Source organism: Hyaena hyaena, unplaced genomic scaffold (genome assembly GCF_003009895.1).
Source record: "Hyaena hyaena isolate Hyena2069 unplaced genomic scaffold, ASM300989v1 scaffold_1522, whole genome shotgun sequence".
NCBI classification, from domain to species: Eukaryota; Metazoa; Chordata; class Mammalia; order Carnivora; family Hyaenidae; genus Hyaena; species Hyaena hyaena.
The window spans coordinates 83,725-103,484 of NW_024082154.1; the positions used below are offsets into that span (position 1 = coordinate 83,725).

General features: G+C 36.9%; 1 protein-coding gene across 1 annotated transcript in view; it reads left to right on the plus strand.

The window, feature by feature from the left end:
• The window catches only part of IMPG2 (interphotoreceptor matrix proteoglycan 2), an 86,880-nt gene that overhangs the window by 19,223 nt on the left and 47,897 nt on the right, over nt 1-19,760 (plus strand). Inside the window, exons 4-7 of the mRNA XM_039224023.1 lie at nt 1,535-1,566; nt 8,283-8,332; nt 9,265-9,347; nt 17,294-17,455. Of these exons, the coding sequence (XP_039079954.1) occupies nt 1,535-1,566; nt 8,283-8,332; nt 9,265-9,347; nt 17,294-17,455 (327 nt within the window). The remainder of the gene's footprint in view (nt 1-1,534; nt 1,567-8,282; nt 8,333-9,264; nt 9,348-17,293; nt 17,456-19,760) is intronic.

Consider the following 19,760-nt stretch of genomic DNA (forward strand, 5'->3'; position numbering starts at 1 on the left):
TAAATTCCCTGGCCTCAGGATGTAAAGTTCTAAATATATCTGTCAGATCCATCTGGTCCAGTGTGTCTTTCAAGTCCATTATTTCTTTAGTGATATTCTGTCTGGTTGACCTATCCATTGCTGTAAGCGGAGTATTAAAGTCCCCTGCTATTAGCACATTCTTATCTATAAGCTTGTTCCTGTTTGTGATTAATTGTTTTAGATATTTAGGTGCTCCTATATTTGGTGCATAGACATTTATGATTGTTAGTTCTTCCTGGTGGATGGACCTGTAATTATTATGTAGTGCCCTTCTTCATCTCTTGTTATTGTCTTTAATTTAAAGTCCAGTTTGTCTGATATAAGTATAGCTACTCCGGCTTTCTTTTGATTTCCTGTAGCATATTTCTCCATCCCCTTACTTTTAATCTGAAGGTATCTTCCAGTCTGAAATGAGTTTCTTGTAGACAGCATATAGATGGATTTTGTTTTTTAATCCATTCTGCTACCCTATGTCTTTTGATTGGAGCATTCAGCCCATTTACATTCAGTGTTATTATTGAAATATGTGGGTTTAGAGTCTTTGTATCTTTTGTAGGATTCATGTTTGTGGTGGTGTCTCTGGTATCTTTGTTCCTTGCAACCTTGCCTTCAGAGCATCCCCTGACTGAGCTCACTTTTGAATATGTTGTTTTGAGCTACCTGTGAAATGTGAATTGCCTGATTTAGGTATGAAGCCAAGGAGAGTGGTTTGGGTTCTAAATATAGCTGTAGGAGTCATCAGGCTTGAAGTGGCAATTGAAAGCATTTAGACTGGCTGAGATTATTCCAGGAGAGTTTGTAGAGTAAGAAGAACAATGAGTTATTTATAAATATCATGAGAGTTATTTAGAATAATAGTCTTTAAATTTTATAGATGAGATATTGAGAGATTTGGGGTTTTGCCTTGATATCTAAGCAAGAGAAAATGGGACTTGAAGTTAGGTCTTCTAACTTAGTGTTTTTTATTATATTGGCCTCAAAACTACTAATTTAGAGGAAACTTAGGGATGTTTGCTTTGGAATGTCCCAAAGGAGTAATCCAATTATTGGTACAATGTATCTTTATGTATGAATTCTAGAGAAACAGATTTAGCATTTATTTTATCCACATGTCTCTATTATTCTAGTATGAGAGTTTCTATAAATATGTTAGATCACAGAAAACTTGATTCTAAGTCCATGGAAGGTTAATATAAAATTTAACCAATCTCCAACCTGTAGATCTTTTTGGAATGATTAGCAATGAATTTTATTAATCTGCCCATTAAGAAAGAGCACAGGAAATTTTGGAAACAAACAGAAACTGAGTGCCAGGACATTCCCACAGTCACAAAAGAAACTTGGCATCATTAGTACCTTGCTTTAACTATTTAGTTAACAGAAAAAAAAACCAAATATTTGTAAAATAACAATATAATGTTAGGACATTAGTGTTTTCTATGCAATACATTTTATGTACTGCTTAATAACTGTCATTAACTAACACAGTCATGTTTATCCTTGTTTCCCTTAGAAACTGACATATACAAAGGAAACTGTAAGCAGGTGAGTGTTGTCCCCCCCCCCCCCCCCCGATTTCATGTTTGGCAACTGAGATGTGTCATACCTATTCCAAGACTCACCCCCAATTTAATGGACCCTTTCTATTTTTTTTGCCAGTTCCTGCAATGACCAGGGCTGTGGGTAAGTCTCAAATGCCTTTCCTCATCTTGAGGTCCTTGGCATTCAAGGTTATCATCACAGTCACTGTGCTTGTTTACTTTCTGAACTTGCCAGTAGGCAGACTTATTCCTTTCTCTTGGGTGAGGAAAATAGACTTCTGGAAATGGAATGTGGCATGAACTACTTTTGTTGAGGTTTATGGATAAAGTAAAAATGTTATTAAATTATATGCCTTAGTGGAGAATAGTTTATTAAATGATGGTTGGTGGTGTAGATCACTTTACTGATAAATGATGATTATAATTTTGAAATATAGAAATAACATGGAGTGCTTTGGGTAGCTCAGTCGGTTAAGCATCCAACTCTTGATTTTGGTTCATATCGTGATCTCACAGTTCATGGGTTCAGGCCCCACATAAGGCTCTGCACTGACAGTGTGGAGCCTGCTTGGGATTCTCTGTCTCCCTCTCTCTCTGCTCCTCCCCCATTCATGCTCTCTCTCTCTCTCTCTTAAAAAAAAAAAAAGAAATATAGGAATAACTCAACCTTGATGAATCCTCAATATTAGGATTTCTGGCTCTATTGGCCTTTAGATTTAGGGTTAAGGTCATTTCTGGGTCCTGAGCCATAGCAGTTTAGAGCAGATCATGGAAGGTGAAGAATTTTTAGTGTATAAGGATTAAAGATTTCAGTTCTATCCATACTCACAGTATCTAGATTATGCCAGTGTATGGGTGATTATATAGAAAAATACCATTATGGCCTACAGTCCAGGTCAGTGCCTCACATTAGAGAGAAAGACAGATTGAAAAACCAGTTAGGTGATTCAGTGTCTGGAGATCCAATCTGAGCAGCAGAGTCTAGGCCAAAGCATAGCTGGAGTACACATGTGAGTGTTAGTAGGGTATATATAGGGTTCAGATCAAACATGAGTAAACAGGACAGAAGGGGACTCTGTGGTCTCACTCATTGATACAACTAACGTTACCACTGAGTCTCTCTGCTTGGGCCTGGGATGGAGCACCCGCTTAGATGTTGGGCCATGCATTTTCTTAGGTGTGGGCTCTCACCACTGAGAAGCAGAGCTTGGAAGTTCCTTGTGATTGCCATTGTACACACAAGCAGTGAACTAAGTACTCTGGAGAGTCCCACCAGTCCTAGTAATCTTCATGGTTGTAACTAATGAAAATAGTGGCACATTTTACACATCTTATCTGGAGAAGAAGTATGTTAACACCTTAATACATATGACACTTAACCTGGAAGAAGTCTGAAGTTTACTGGGAAGTGGATGTTGGCAAGTTTGTAGCTTGTGGGTTATTATAAAGTGGTGGAAGGAGGCTTACCTGAAATAGGATGGACGGTTGTAACACCATATGAGGGTGGGTGTGGCTTATGGCACATGGGGTAGCTGGAAGATTATGTAAGGTATGGTGTATGTATGTTTTGTGTATTCCTGTGTGGCTCACTTCAAGTGGGTGCAGTTTTCTTTGGTTTCCTAGCATGTCTCACAATGAAATTATGCATAAATAAAGGAGAAATTTTGTGTTATTCACAGTTGTTTCCTACTGTGTTAATCACATTGGAACAAACTCACAAATAAGCATCATAGCAGGACTGAATCACATATTTTTATTGCTAAGGTGCACTGCCTGTACTATGTATAATAAGGAACTGAAAATATTATTTACTGTTCTTAGAAAATAACGTGTACAAAAATAACAATATATGAAAATATAACTGAATATTGAGAATTTTAAAGTGTAAAGTATCTTTCCTGTGTAACTAGAACACACGACGAGGCTGGGGTGGGGTGAAAACTGCCAACCGAGGTAGTTGCTGAAAAGAGTGACTTGGGTTAGGTACCACTGGGAGTGAAATCGTGGAGTGGACTAAGGATTCACTAAGCCCATGTTTATCCAACTTGAGTTCTTTTTTTTTTTATATTTATTTGTTTTTGAGAGACAGAGAGAAACAGAGTGTGAGCCAGGTAATGGCACTGAGAGACACAGAATCTGAAGCAGGCTCCAGCCTCTGAGCTGTCAGCACAGAGCCAGACACAGAGCTTGAACCTGCAAACTGCGAGATCATGACCTGAGCCTTGAGAGATCATGACTTTAAGTCAGATCCTTAAACAACTGAGCCACCCAGGCTCCCCTATCCAACTTGAGTTCTATAGTGATCCATTATAACCCTTAATTTGCTCTTTACTTTTCTATATTCAAATTTATTTTTATGATATCTTTGAAATTACTCTTGAATTCTCTGTGTTGAGATTCTTGTGTTAGATTTTATTGCTGCTCTAGCCAATTACCATAGACTTTGGTTGTTTAAAACAACACAACTTGTCCTACAGTTACATAGCTCAGAAATCTCACATGGGTCTCAAGGTGTCGCCAGGTTTGCATTACTTTCTGGAAGCTGTAGTGGAGAATCTGTTTTTTTGCCTTTTCCAACTTCTAAAAACCACCAACAATGCTTGGCTCATGACCCCCTTCCATCTTCAAAGCTAGTAATGGCTGGTTAAGTCTTTCTCACATTTCATCACTCTGACAGCCTTCTGCCTCTTCTTCCATATTTAAGGATCCTTATGATTATTCTGGATCCACCTGGATAAACCTGGCTACCATCCCTATTTAAAGCCAGCTGATGAGCAACCTTAATTCCAACTGCTAGCCTAATCCTCCTTTGTATTTAACTTAACATACTCACAAGTTCTGGGGTAAGGATGTGGAGGCCACTATTGTTCCTATCACAGTTCTTCTCTGTAATTAAAATTGCTGCTTCTATGTGAACTCTAACCCACCTGCTGACATACGCCTTGCATCAAACACTCTGTTCTGCATCACTTTTAGCTTCCCTTTATGCTCCCATTGTCTTTTAAAAAAAAAGCATTTTTCACCTTACTTAGGACCTTACATCCAATCTTACTTCTTAAACATCTCCCTATCATTGTTTCTCTCTCTCTCCTGAGTCTTCACCTTCTCCCATTTCAAAGCTTATTAGCATTGAAACGTGCTCAAGTCTCTCTCATGTTCCCTATTTACAAAAGGCCCTCCTCCAGCACTTGTCTCCATTATAGTTGGGTATCTGGAAAGCATCTCCACTTAGCTCCAGTCAGTGCTTAACCCCCTGCCTTTTGGACTTCCTGTATGGTCTCCGTAACCAGTACAAACCCCCACCTGGGTTATGTGTTCACCAAATAGTTGTTAAATGAATAACTGAGTTTCTGCTCAATTACCCAAGTTTATCAGGTCTCTGGTGATATTCTCAATATAAGAACTGTTCTTTGGGATTTGATTTTGTACCTCAATTAACTTACATTTGTAATTGAGGATGCCTATCATGTATCACAAAGCAAAATATACATTTTTTAAAAGCAAATGTTTTATTCTATTTGGGACATATATATCCCTGCTTCATTACTACCCTCTGTTTTCTTTTATATTTGTTTAGTTTTTCATGTTTTTGTAATGCTTTTGCATATCATATTTCCTTTAGATTTTCATCAATACTTTTGTGAAATAGGTAGGCTAGGGAGGTACTCCTGTTTTGGAGATTAAGTTCTTGAGGCCCAGAGCAACTGAGATATTTTTCTAAGGTGTACACAAAGTTAATGATACTTCTGGGACTAGCACGGAGGATTACTGGCTCTTTTGTTGTCACGTGCTGATCACAGTTAACAGATTAAGAGCAAAGCAGAATACAGAGAATTGTCAAGGGGAGTAGTAATCTAGATATGAAATTATGCTTGGCTTGTTTTTAAACTTATGCTCCTTGGACTATGATATCTTTTGGTACAATCTCACCTGAATTCTGATAGGATTAGGCAGTAGAGGCGAAGTAATAAATTATGTGCTGGCTGAGATGAGAATCTAGGAGGTTGTTTGCTGCTGGTATTCAGCCAAAGGTCTCAGCTGACCAACTTCAATTTTGTGGTTTGGCCTAGAAATGAGGTAGCATTTCTGTCTCCAAACTCAATACAACTCTGTGTTGTAGCTCTGTTGTGACATTTTAGGGGATCCCTGCAGGAGGCATACCTAATGAGAACATGTTGAAAGGATTCTTGTTGTTAAGTGTTTTTTGCTGTTTTTTAAAAGGAGAGTGGGAAAATGAGGGATTAAGTGTTGGAATGATTTGAATTACTGAGAGTTACCTACTTACCATCATTAAAATAATGTTAATTTGAATTCAGTAAGTGAAATCTAGTTCTACTGAAGTAAACAAACGTCTCCATTGTGAATGCTTCCTTAGAGAATTAACTTAAATTTAATTAATAACTTGTTTGCTTATTTTTTTTTGGTTGCAGTATTTCTATTTTTAAATTAAAAAAAATTTTAAATTGAAGTACAGATGACATACAATTTTATATATTAGTTTCAGGTGTACAACAGTCATTCAACAATTATATAATTATAAAGTGATTACTGCCATAAGTGTAGTTACCATCTGTCACCATACAAAGTTATTATTATATTATTGACTATATTTCCTATGCTTCATCCTTATCCCTCTGACTTATTTATCAGATGTAATTTTGGTCTAGGGGACAATTTGACTAAAACCATGTGAGGTCTGGCTTCTTTGCCACATCATCCCAACTTACAGTCCTAGTTACTGTGTTGTGCTTTGGCCCCTCTGTCTTACTTTGACCTCTTTGTTCTCATACCTGGCTCCTCTCCATAGCTCTCCAACTTTGACTGGGTTTCGTTTCCTCTTTCTGGGACCTTACACACTGTAACTTTTCAGTCATTAAGTTTATGTAGGCTGTTGTCATTACAACCAAGTGAAACCATGTTGTTTGCCCTTCTAGTCAATATGGCTCTTGTAGAGGCCATGTTGTGAGGAATTAAGGTGAATGAGAGTGAGGTTTCTTAATCAAATAGACCTGTTTTACATGATAGCTTCTCCATGTCTAGCAGTTTTTAACTTCTTCTAATAACTAGTTTTCTCACATGTATAAATGGGGATATTAGTATCTTCCTGTTAAGATTATTGCCACAATTAAGTGAATTAACCACAATAAAACACTTAACACAATGCTTGATTTATGATAAATTTAGTTGTACTCATTCTTTTTTTAAATTTTTGTTTTATTTTAGGCGGAGAGAGAGAGAGAGAGAGAGTGCATATGTGCATGAGTGGGGGAGAGGGGCTAAGGGAGAGTGCATGCTCATGCTTGGTGCAGAGCCCAACACAGGGCTCAATTCAATGGCCCTGGGGTCATGGCCTGAGCTGAAATCAAGAGTTGCATGCTCAACCAACTGAGCTACCCAGGTGCTCCTAGTTGTACTCATTCCTGCCGTTGTTATTATTGAAAAGGGAACTAGATACAGTTAGGAATTTTAGGTATGGCCTTGGGCCATATCAAGTCATTGTATCACCCAGAAAAAATTGCTTTATTCTTTTGGATTTCATTTTTTCATTTATACAATGAAGGTATTGGCAAGTGGTTCTGCCTGTGGACAACTGATAGTCCCTATTCAGGCCTGATTATGTTAATGTCTGTCTGAAATGCATTTGAAATCTTATTTGCTTTTAGCTCTATTCCCTGCACCCTGCGAAGCCTCTTGATGCTTTCCCATCACCCAGGCCCTTTCTCCACTCATCACTCATAATAATGACTTATCCAGATGTCATATTCCTTTGGTTTTTCTAGATGACAGCTCACTGAGAAGCAATTTCCTGCAAATGCACTATAAAGTAACAAAAGTAATAGGTTTAGTGTAATTGTTTAATATTTTATTCTTTCTAGATAGTATTTTTAAAAAGCAGAAGAATCTTTATGACACTTAAAAAAATTTAGTTTCTCAAATTTTCTTTCTTTTTTTAAAAAAGATTTTTTATTTTCTAAGTAATCTCTACACACATCATGGGGCTCAAACTCACAATCCAAAGCTCAAGAGTCACACACTCCACCAACTCAGCCAGCCAAGTGCCCCAGTTTCTTAAATTTTCTACCAAACCCTGGGAGTTTAGGGAGCATTGCACTAGTTGACTCCCCAACTCCAGTTCCAGTCATGAAATGTCTTTGAATGATCATACTTAATAACTTAATATTAGTTTTAACTTTATAGTCAACTCCACAATATAGCCATGGTTGTTTTAATATTAAAATGTTTTAAATTTTAAACTTTAGTTAAACTTTTTAAACTTTATTTTAAATTTTAATTTTAAACTTTGCTTAATTTTAGTTAATTTTAAGTTTTATTTCATGTTAGTTAATTTAAATTACCACATAAATCCAGTGACTACCGTGACAATGCCATTCTAGAGGATTAAGAGATTAGAGACAGAGATAAAGGAGTAGATAAATAAATCAAATAATTTCACATATTGACAACTGAAAAGAAATCAAACAGGGTGATAAAATAGTAAGTAGGGAAGCACTTTATATAGGATGATCCTACTTGAGTAGAAATCAATACATGTAAAATAAATTGTGAAAACTATTATTTTTTAAACCTTGTTAAATCAGTACTTGGGTTTGGGAACACTTCTTTGGAGATCTAGTGAATTCCCTTTTGGGAAATAAACCCCAAAATATATCCGCATATTTCTATCATTTTATTAATGTTAAACATTTTTTTTTAACTTAGCCCTGAATTATCATCTCCACTTCCTGTTGGTGATACCCCAACATCAGGAGGTATGTTCTTGTGTGTTTATTCACTTTTTTTTTTAAATTATTTGTGGCTTAAGATGATCTTGTAAGCAAGCACACATTTAAAAAATATCACCTCACATTAAAAAATATCAGGCTTCTCTCTCCTTATATGTTGTTCAAGAGTCTCAAGAAAGAGTTCAAGAAAAAGTAATTGTGTTTTCATTTATTTTAAGGCATTATGTTGTGGGAACTTAAAGATCTTTAATTATTAAGTATAATTCAAATCAGAAAACTACTTAAAACAAATGTATGACTTAATGAATTACATTAAGGCAAACACTCTATAACCACTGCTTCTGTCAATAGGTAGAACCTTTCTAGCTCCACTAGTTGTCATTTGTCTTGTATGAGTTTCTCAGAGTAAGGATTTTTCCGATTGCATTCTGTGGTGTACTTTAACATGTTTCCTTGATTTTTGTATTTCCTATGAATTGGTAGTTGCTTTCTTTATTTTTAATTTTTTAAAAAAAGCTTTTCTTTATTTCAAATTTCAAACATATACAAAAAAATAGAATAGCACAATGAGGCCCAGCTTCAACAATGATCAATTCCTAGCCAGTCTCCAACCTTCACCCACTTTCCCTGTCTGGTAAAAGTATATTTTTTACTATCTGTCCCTTTACTAAGTAGCTCCTTAAGGATAAAAATTTTGTCTGTATCTTAACAAATCTTGCATAGTGGCTGACCTATAGTAGGTGCTCATTAAATGCTTGTTGCATGAATGAATGAGTTGTAATTATTTTCTGTTCCAGAAAGACTCTACGCAAATGTGTCTTAAGGTTAGAATGTACCGAATTTCCAGGATGAAAAACCAAATGACTTACAAGAATGGTCCTGAAGTCAGGTCATTATTTCTTGATATGATTCTGACTTAGGGACTAAATTCACGTACATGTTTTTGTTTTTCTACTTAGGTGCTGTTCTCAGTGTTCCATACCCAGGGGTGACCTCCTATGAAGGTACCTCAGAAAGCAGCAAGGAGAGGACTGGAGAGAGTGTGAGTGATACTGTGTTTTGTTATTTAGTTTTTAACATGGAGAACAAGGGTTAAGAGAGACTTCTGTTCCACTGACAAACTTCACAAAACTTCATGTGGTTTCCTTTATGGAATTGTAGATTCTAAAACCAGTATATTAAAAAGAATCTTGAATACTGAGAATAAACTGAGGGCTGATAGGGTTGGGGGAGAGGGAAGGGGTATGATGGACATGGAGGAAGGCACTTGTTGGAATGAGCACTGGGTGTTATATGGAAACCAACTTGACAATAAACTATGAAAGAAAAAAAAAAGAATCAAAGATTCCTTGGAGAGTTGAGTCAATCTGCTTTTGCAAGAGAGAGCTTCCAGTTGTAAATGAAATGACTTGTGCATGGGGAATTGTCGTCATCGCAAACTCATTGTCTCTTGTGGGCTTTGTAACATAATTTACTGTCATTTGCCTGTGTTCTTCTATCACATAGTAGATCAGGACTTAGCCTTCTCTTCTTCAGAGGAAAAGGATGTAGGTTTTATGTAGTTGAAAAATCAAGAAATACCTTGCTTTTTAAATGCATCATTATTAACAGTAACCTGTCCATGAAACAATATTAAGTTTCCTTTCTATAACATTCAGTTTTAAAAAGAAAGTACACAGGCTACCCCGGAAGATAGAAATATTTTGTTAGAAATTTTGTCAAATATGAATTTTTAAAATTTAGGGGTTCGTAAATCTTAGATTACTTAATACAGTGCAAACTCTGATTGAACATATTCACTAGAAAGATGCAGTTTAGTTGCCTTGAACATTTTCTTCCCAACTTCATCATTTAGCTTCTGTGAAATCAGGTTAAGTCACTCCACTCTGCCTCCCTACCTTCCCTCTCACTGAACAAAGCTGGTAGTAGTACGGAATCCCTGAGTAGATTCCTGATTCAATACATTTACTCTCTGTACAACTTTGTCCAGACTAGATGGTGCTGGGAAATACTGTCATTCAATAAATATTTGTGAATGAATGAATAAAAAGTGATACCATGGTTCTGAACTTGAAGCACAATAGTTTAGGTCTGGGAACAATTTATAGAATGAGATAGAATTCCCTATAATAAAAATGAAGGAATTATATATAAGTGGAACATCGATATCTAAAAGAGAGGATAATTTCAAGCTAATTTATAGAATCAGTAAGAAAACAAAGCAGTATAAAGATACCTAACAAGAATTAGATCCCTGTACCTCTAGTTCAAAATGAAACCTAAAGTTATTTTCATTTTTCTCCTAATACATTTTCCATCTACTGTTTTAGAAATTATATACTTTGTTTTGTTAGTAGTTACCCTATTACATAATATGTAATGTATTATTATGTATATTTTTGAAACATAACATATATAAAATATATATTCTATAAATTACTCCATAAATTATAATGTATAATCTAGTAAATTTTAAATTTTGCAAAATCTTGATCCTTATCTTGAACAATGGAGAAAGACTAGAACATTGTTATTCAAATAATCCTTTACTGATTTATATTCTATTTTGAAATAGTTTTGTTATTTCTTTCTCTTTTAGTTCTCTTTTTAATCCCACGAATTAGACAGTATTATATTTGTTTTACATAAAATTTGTTTACATTTACCTGGATGTTTATTATTTTATTTTCATAAAATTCTTTTTGTGTATTAAAAATTTTTTAATTTTATTCATTTTTGAGAGAGAGAGAGAGAGAAAGAAAGTGAGAGAGCCCACAAGTGAGGGAGGGGCAGATTGAGGGGGAGACAGAAGATCCCAATCAGGATCCTAGCTGTCAGCACAAAGCCAGTTGTGAGGCTTGAATCTACAAACCATGAGATCATGACCTAAGCCAAAATCAAGAGTCAGATGCTCAACCAACTGAGGCACCCAGGTTCCCCTCTTTTTGTGCATTTGAGACCTTCCTTCTAGGATAATTATCTTTTTGAAATATATGCTTCTAATAATACCTTTGTCAGAATCTCTCATTGGTTCATTTTAAGATTTTGCTTGTCTGAAAATTTCTTTATTTCCTTATTCTAGAAATTTTTAAAAAATGTTTATTTATTTATTGAGAGAGAGAGGGTACATGCACACATGCACACATGGGGGAGGGGCAGAGAGAGAGAGAGAGAAGGAGAGAGAATCCCAAGCAGGCTCCATGCTGTCAGCACAGAGCCCCATGTGGGGCTCAATCTCAGGGACTCTGAGATCATGACCTTAGCTGAAATCAAGAGTTGGATGCTTAACAACTGAGCCATCCAGCCAGCTGCCCCTCGAAATAAATTTGAAATCTGTATTAAATTCTAGTTTGAGGGTTTTTTGTTTGTTTGTTTGTTTGGTTTGGTTTTTTTGGTCAAGGTCTTATTTCATTATATTCTAATTTTTATTGTTACTACTGAGAACTCAACTATCAATTTAGCTGTTCTTCACTTTAGTTGTATTCCCTCTGATTGTTTCCTTTGTCTACTTTTAAGATATATGTCTGTCTCTTCTCTGTATATCTCTGTTTATGTACATCTAATAATAAGTAACAGCTGAAAATTTCTCAGAATTTATGATAGACCTAAGGCAAGCAAAATAAATAAACATGCTCCTATATTCATTTTTGTGAATCTGCAGAATCCCAAATACTATATATAATACACACTACCTACATATATAGAGTACTTACATATACTTTTACATATAAGTATAAAAGTATACATATTTTAAGTCTGTTATGTATATATAGTAGTATATTATATGGTATTTGGCATTCTACAATTTCACAAATATGGGTATAGGAGAAATTCTCTGCTATTATCTCATATGTTTGAACCTCTGACCTCCTCATTTTATCTCTCATGTTTGTTTGTTTTTAAAGTGTATTTATTTATTTTGAGAGAGAGAGGGTGGGAGAGGGGCAGAGAGAGAAGGAGAGAGAGAGAATCCCAAGCAGGCTTTGCACTGTTAGCACAGAGCCTAACGTGGGGCTCGGGTCCACAAACTGTGAGATCATGACCTGAGCCAAAATCAAGAGTTGGACGGTTAACTGAGCCACCCAGGTGCCCCTATGCCTCATGTTTGTTAACCACTCCTTAATAATTTTCTTTCTTTGTCTCTCTGTATTGGATCAGATATGTCATCCAGTTTACTAATTCTTCCTCCAGCCTAGTTTAATTCGTTGTTCAAATTGTCCATTGAGTTTTTAGAATCCTTGCTTTAAATGGGAGTCTTTTTAAAATATTTATTTTATTAAAATTTTAAAAACCGTTTATTTGTTTTTGAGCGAGAGAGCATAAACAGGGGAGGGGCAGAGAGAGACAGGGACAAAGGATTTGAAGCTGACAGGAGAAAGCTCGATGCACAGCTCCATTTCACAAACCGTGATATCATGACCTGAGCTAAAGTCAGACACTTAACAGACTGAGCTGCTCAGGTGCCCAGGTGCCCTGAGTCCTTTTTTTTCAAATTGAAGTATAGTTGACACACAATATTACATTAGTTTTAGGTGCATGACATAGTAATTTGATAAGTTTGCACTTATTCTATGCTTACCAGAAGTGTAGCTGTAAGCTACATTATGTGGGAGTCTTTGATCTGACCTTTCAAAATGTACAGTCCTTTTACCTTTTATCCTATCCTTTTGTGGTATTTAAAACTAAATTCTGGGTTACAAAGGATCAGCAGATATACCATGTACTCACACAACACTGATTCAACTCTCTTTTCTAACCTGTTTTTCTTGAGCTGTTGAGATTTCCTTTACTTTCTTGCAAACTACTTTTGCATTAAACATTAAAAAATATTTTTTTCAGCACTTCAGGCATTCTGTAGCAGCAAGATTTCTAAGGATATTTCTTTTGTAATAATACTGGAAATGGAAGTTTCTGTCCAATTTTAGCAAGATAAAGTTTAATACAGAAAAATGTAAAATTTTGTGTAAAATTACATAAGAATAAAAGTTCTTATTGATGTTAGTTTCTATATGAATAAGCAGAATGATGCAGTTTCTAGGGGGGAACTAGTAAAAACTAGTGTAATGGTAGGTTGCGTTAATAAAAATATAGAATCTCTTATAAGATAGGTGGTATCCGGTCATATTTTAATTGATCAGATCTCACTTGTGTATACCACACTCTAAGGAAGAGCCTGAGAAATGCCTGGAGGAGCAAAGCTGAAGAAGTCAGGGAAGTCATGATTCCTGCCTGTACTTATTTGAAGGGCTGTCTGGTGACTACAGTTTTTATATATGTCCCAGATTACAGAACTGAGATCAGTGGTGGAGCTTATAGGAAAATATATTCAGGCTTAATATTAAGAATTTTGAATGGAAGTGGGTGAAATGGGTGACAAGGGTCAAAACGTACAAATTTCTAGTTATAAAATGTATAGGTCATTATGATGTAGGGTACATCATAGTAACTATAGTTAATAATACTGTAGTGCTTATTTGAAAGTAGTTAGGAGAGTGGATCTTGAAAGTACTCATCACAAAAAAATTTTCTAACTGTGTATGGTGATGGATGTTAACTGGACTTACTGTGATGATCATTTTGCAAACATATAAATATTGAATCATTACATTGTGTACCTGAAAGTAATATATGTTTATTATGTATCAGTTATACCTTAAGAAAGATGCCAAAAAATATATAAGTGCCTGATATGTGCCACTTACTGTTTTAGGAGGCGTACTGATAAGCAAACATGCACTATAAGCCCTGTGTGATATGCACTGTGATAGGGCAAATGCAGATTGAAATAGAGCATTAGGAGCACTGGGTCAGTTTTGACGGGGCAGTTCTGAGAAATTTTCTGGTGGGGGTGAGCTGAACTAATGGTGAATAGTACTTACCAGAAGAAGAGAAAGGTCTGAACGGTCTTAGCCTGAGGTCTCAAAGCAAAGGGAGTAACACTGCTTAGGTCTGAGAAGAGAAAATTAGCCCATTCCTTGGTCTGTAAATAGGAATTTAACATGGCTAGAGTAGATAGTGAAAGTAGGAGGGGAGGAAGATGAGGCTGGAAAAGGGAAGCAGCAACCAAGTTGTAAAGGGCAAAGAAGAAAGAAAAAAAAAATTAAAGAACTTTCCAACCATGAGAGCTTTTTAATTTGAAATGTAATGGTCTATCTTTGAAAATCGTGACTCTTTCTCATCAGAGACATTTTTTTCTTTCATAGTTTATTGTCAAGTTGGTTTCCATATAACACCCAGTGCTCATCCCAACAATTGCCCTCCTCCATGCCCATCATCCCCTTTCCTCTCCCCCACCCCCATCAGCCCACAGTTTCTTCTCCACATTCAAGAGTCTCATCAGAGACGTTTAAACTGAGTATGAGCAGCCATTTGTCAGGGATATTGTAGAGAGAATTCAAGCATCACAAAGGATGGTAGGATCATTGAGATTCTTTCCTGTTCTGAGGTGTTTTTTTTTTTAATTTTTTTTTAATGTTTTTTTTTACAAATAGTTTATTGTCAAATTAGTTTCCACATAACACTCAGTGCTCATCCCCACAAGTGTCCTCCTCCATGCCCATCCCCCCCCCCCCCCCCCCCCCTCAGTCCTCAGTTTTTGTCAGCATTCAAGAGTCTCTCATGGTTTGCCTCTCTCCCTTTCCCCCACCATTTCCGCCCTTCTTCTCCCCCTTGTTCCTCCGTCAAGTTCCTCCTAATCCTCCTATACGTGCAAACATATGATATTTGTCCTTCTCTGCCTGACTTATTTCGCTCAGCATAACACCCTCAAGGTCCATCCATGTTGCTACACATGGCCAGATTTCATTGTTTCTCCTTGCCATGTAGTATTCCATGGTATAGATAAACCACATCTTCTTGATCCATTCATCTGTTGATGGACACTTAGGCTCTTTCCATGTTTTAGCTATTGTGGAGAGTGCTGCTATGAACATTGGGGTACACATGCTCCTATGCCTCAGCATTTCTGGATCCCTTGGGTAAATTCCTAGCAGTGCTATTGCTGGGTCATAGGGGAGTTCTATTGTTACTTTCCTGAGGACCCTCCACACTGTTTTCCAGAGGGGCTGTACCAGTTTACATTCCCACCAACAGTGCAGGAGGGTGCCCGTTTCTCCACATCCTCGCCAGCATCTAGAGTTCTCTGATTTGCTCATTTTAGCCACTCTGACTGGCGTGAGGTGGTATCTCAGTGTGGTTTTGATTTGTATTTCCCTGATGAGGAGGGATGCTGAGCATCGTTTCATGTGTCTGTTGGCCATCTGGATGTCCTCTTTGGAGAAGTGTCTGTTCATGTCTTCTGCCCATTTCTTCACTGGGTTGTTTGTTTTTCGGGCGTGTAGTTTGGTGAGTTCCTTATAGATTCTGGATATTAACCCTTTATCTGATATGTCATTTGCAACTATCTTTTCCCATTCCGTTGGTTGCCTATTAATTTTCTGGGTTGTTTCCTTGGCTGTGCAGAAGCTCCTGTTCTGAGGTTTTGAAGGTCTGATGATATGATCTATCAATGATGAAAAATGATAGACTGAAGCAAAGCCTCTGGAGTGTCTTCCTGACTCTGCCATTGAGTTGCTGTGAGCCCTTTGGCTAGGCATTCTTCCATTCCAACCCCTCTTCTTGTGTATCAAAATGGAGGGACTTGGATGAGCTCAAGTAGATCTGCCATGTAGCAGTTATTACTATACCATTCTAGTAATGATATTTTCCCCCTCATTCTTTCTACATTTGTTAATTGGAATTCTTCTGTAAGACACTGTTGTCAACTTTCATTTATTTATTAAATTATCTGTTTCTATCCATATGGACTCATGGGTATTTATTTTATTCTTTGGATTATAATCCGTTATTTTTTTATTGTTCATATTATTACAGCGTTGGCCACTGGAAGAGCTGGATTTTACTGTTACAGAATAGAAAAGGTTTATTGATACTGTTTCAGATTCCACATAGCAACTAATCTTTAAGTAATTACTACTTGTTGAGTTTGGTGTAGAATCTAAAAAGAACCTCTATAATTTTGAAAAGGCTATTAATATATTCCCCCCTTCCTAGGGCTCCTGAATGTCTCATTTGGTTAAGCATCTGACTCTTGATTTCAGCTCAGGTAATAATCTCAGCATTGATGAGATCGAGCCCCACGTCAGGCTCTGTGCTGACAGTGGCTCCTGATTGGGATTATCTTTCTCTCTCTGCCCTTCCCCACTTGCGTATGCACTCTCTCTTGCATGCCTATGTGAGCTCTTTCTCTCACAAAATAAATAAATAAATAAACATTCAAAATCTATTTATCTCTATATTTCTCCCTTTCTTAATACTTTTCTTCATGTACTTCAACTAAAACAACATAGTGCTACTGATTGAATGTAGAAGTAGATATGAGAATCTACTGTCTTCTTATTAAGCCAACCAAATTAAAGAATATGTAAAAATATAAACAATGTAAGGTGTTCATTTTTTATTTTGCAAAATATGTTATTACTTTTTAAAATGTAAGGAGTTTATTATTTTTAAATGAATTAACAAATATTTAAAAATTATTTCTTTTAATTTTTTGTTTGGTAAATATCTATAGATATAGTCCAAAAAACCTAACTTCTTTGTGTTTCTTAATGATTTTTAAGAGTTTCAAAGGACCCTAAGACCAAAAAAATTTGAGAACAAGTCTTCTAGGCTATTTTTAGATGATAATACTAGTATAGTCAACTCTTTAACTCACAGATGGTCAACTTTGGTGGTTATCTGTGAAAATTTTTCTGTCTTTCCCTAAAGCAGTCATTGTGTGTTCAAAGGAATGTGGAAATGCGCAGTAATTTTAATATTAACCTATGTCTTAAAGTCTACCCAATTAGTTCCAAAGTCAAATACTGTATAAAAGGCCATCATTAGCAGTTTCTTTTGGCACAGTGTCTGATATATACCAATCAGTAGATATTTGTTGATTACATAAGTAAACATTGACATTTCTTGGATTTTTCTCTAAAAATCCAGATTAGCAATGAAATTGAGACTGTCATTGAAGAAACCACAAAACCAGCAACTGAGCAGATTGCAGAATTCAGTATCCACCTTTTGGGAGAGCAATACAGGGAAGAACTACAGGATCCCTCCAACATCTACCACCAGCACCTTGTAGAAGAGTTTATTTCTGAGGTGGGTGATTTTTTGGTTTCCTTCCTTTCTTCCCTCCTTCCCTCCCTCCCTCCCTCCCTTTCTCCCTCCCTCCCTTCCTTCCTTCCTTCCTTCCTTACGTGACATTTTGCTGGGGTTGTAAATTTCCCATATTCACTAGACTGGTTAAAGGTAGGTGAAGGAATCAAGCTCTTCTGCTTGGTTCAGAGGACTGTAACTTAGCCACTCCTTCAGAAAATTCTGTAAAAAGATCACAGAAAGATAGATGAATTATTAAATTGAAGCAAAATCTCTCACACCTTTGCCATCTGCTAACAAATAAATACTATTTCCAAATTTTTCCTTTTCAGTGGCCTGGTTTTAACTAGACATAGTTGGAGAAATGAGTACCTTTGAGAAACTACATACATTGTATTGTTTTTCTTGAAGGAACATTAAATTTAATTTCTTTTTTTTTTTAATGTTTTTTTATTTATTTCTAGGAGAGAGAGAGAGAGACAGCGTGAGCAGGGGAGGGTCAGAGAGAGAGGGAGTCACAGACTCTGAAACAGGCTCCAGGCTCTGAGCTGGCAGTCAGCACAGAGCCCGATGCGGGGCTCGAACCCACGAACCGCGAGATCATGACCTAAGCGAAAGTCGGACGCTTAACCGACTAAGCCACCCAGGCGCCCCAAATTTAATTTCTTTAAATGTCATCTTTAATATTCTTTTTCTAAATTAAAAAAATGTGGGGCAGTTAACACATGGGTAGTATACAATGCCAAGTCCAAAAGGACAAAAGAGTATCCAGTGAAAAGTAAATTTCCTTATCTCTGTTTCTTGGTTGGAGGTATTTTTACTTATTTTTTATTTTTTTTTAAGGTTTATTTATTTTCGAGAGAGACAGCATGAGTGGGGGAGGGGCAGAGAGAGAGAGGGGTACCAAATATCCCAAGTGGGCTCCCTCCTGATAGCAGAGAGACTGATGTGGGACTTGAACCCATGAACTGTGAGATTATGACCTGAGCTGAAGTTAGACACTTAACCAACTGAGTCACCCAGGTGCCCCGATTGGAGATATTTTTTAAAAGGTCTTTTTTGTCTTTTTTTTTTTAAGTTTTCTTTAAATGTTTACTTATTTTTGAGAGAGACACAGACAGAGTGTGAGTGGGGGAGGGGCAGACAGAGAGGGAAGCAGAATCTGAAGCAGGCTCCAGGCTCTCAGCTGTCAGCGCAGAGCCTGAGGCAGGGCTCGAACTCACGAACCACACGATCGTGACCTGAGTGGAAGTCAGATGCTTAACTGACTGAGCCACCCAGGCGCCCCAAAAAGGTCTTTCTTTAAAGAATCATGCATTAGACTATCCTGCAACTTTACTTTCTGGCAGAACTCTATATAGGACTTGAACTCAAGATTCTTTCAGTTAAAAATTATCCATACTTGGCCCCCTTCTTGTGTACATTTTCTCTTGTGTGGTGAGGCATTGAGTGCCCATCTCCCCTCTCTGTCCATTGACAGAGCACATAATTCCTTCCTGTTTATTTCTTTTCCATTCTCTCTTGATGGGGTTCTCCTTGCCCAGGTTTTTCAATTCCATTACCTTGGACTTGTTTCCTTCCCTAGACACAGTGTCTGGATGAGAAAAAGAAATATGTATCTCTCAGCCAAACAGCATCATTGTAGCCATCAGACATGGGGAGTGGAAGCCAGACGATTAATTTTCCTAGCTGTGTGGCCAAGTTGCAAGGCTGTATGGTATGTGGAAGAAATGTCAGCCAGGCCAGTGGCCACCTGGCATCAGATAGTGTCTTGGATCAGCTGTCTGGTTCTCTCTGCTCTTGGAGTAAGGAACCTTAATAAGCCTGAGTGTTTAGATAAACAATTGCACTGAATGACTGCATATTTAGAGGAAGTCTAATAAACATTTTGAAAAACATCTCCCGCAGAGACTTTATGAGGTACATAGCTCTTGGCTTGAGGTGATTTGGGGGTGATGAATGGTCTAGGCCTACCATGAAATGGTTTCTTCTCTGGCCAATCTCTATAGCCTCATACCCTTAAACCTGTAATGAAATGCCTACCAACAGCCACTTCTTTGTATAAAACAGCAGAGTCAGAGGTTGTGTCTCTGAAAGGCTCTTCCACTGTGTGTGCTGCAAATTGGAGGGGGCCCCTCTAGCTTTCTACCTTTAGGGCACAGTCACAGGGATCACTCCTTTAATACTATTTCCTAGGTAATAATGTGGTAAGACATACAGGGAAAAAGAAAGCCTGCTTAAAGAGGATTGAGGTTCAGGAGCTATTGCTTTTTTTTTTTTTTTTTTTATGAGAAGAGTAAGATAAGCA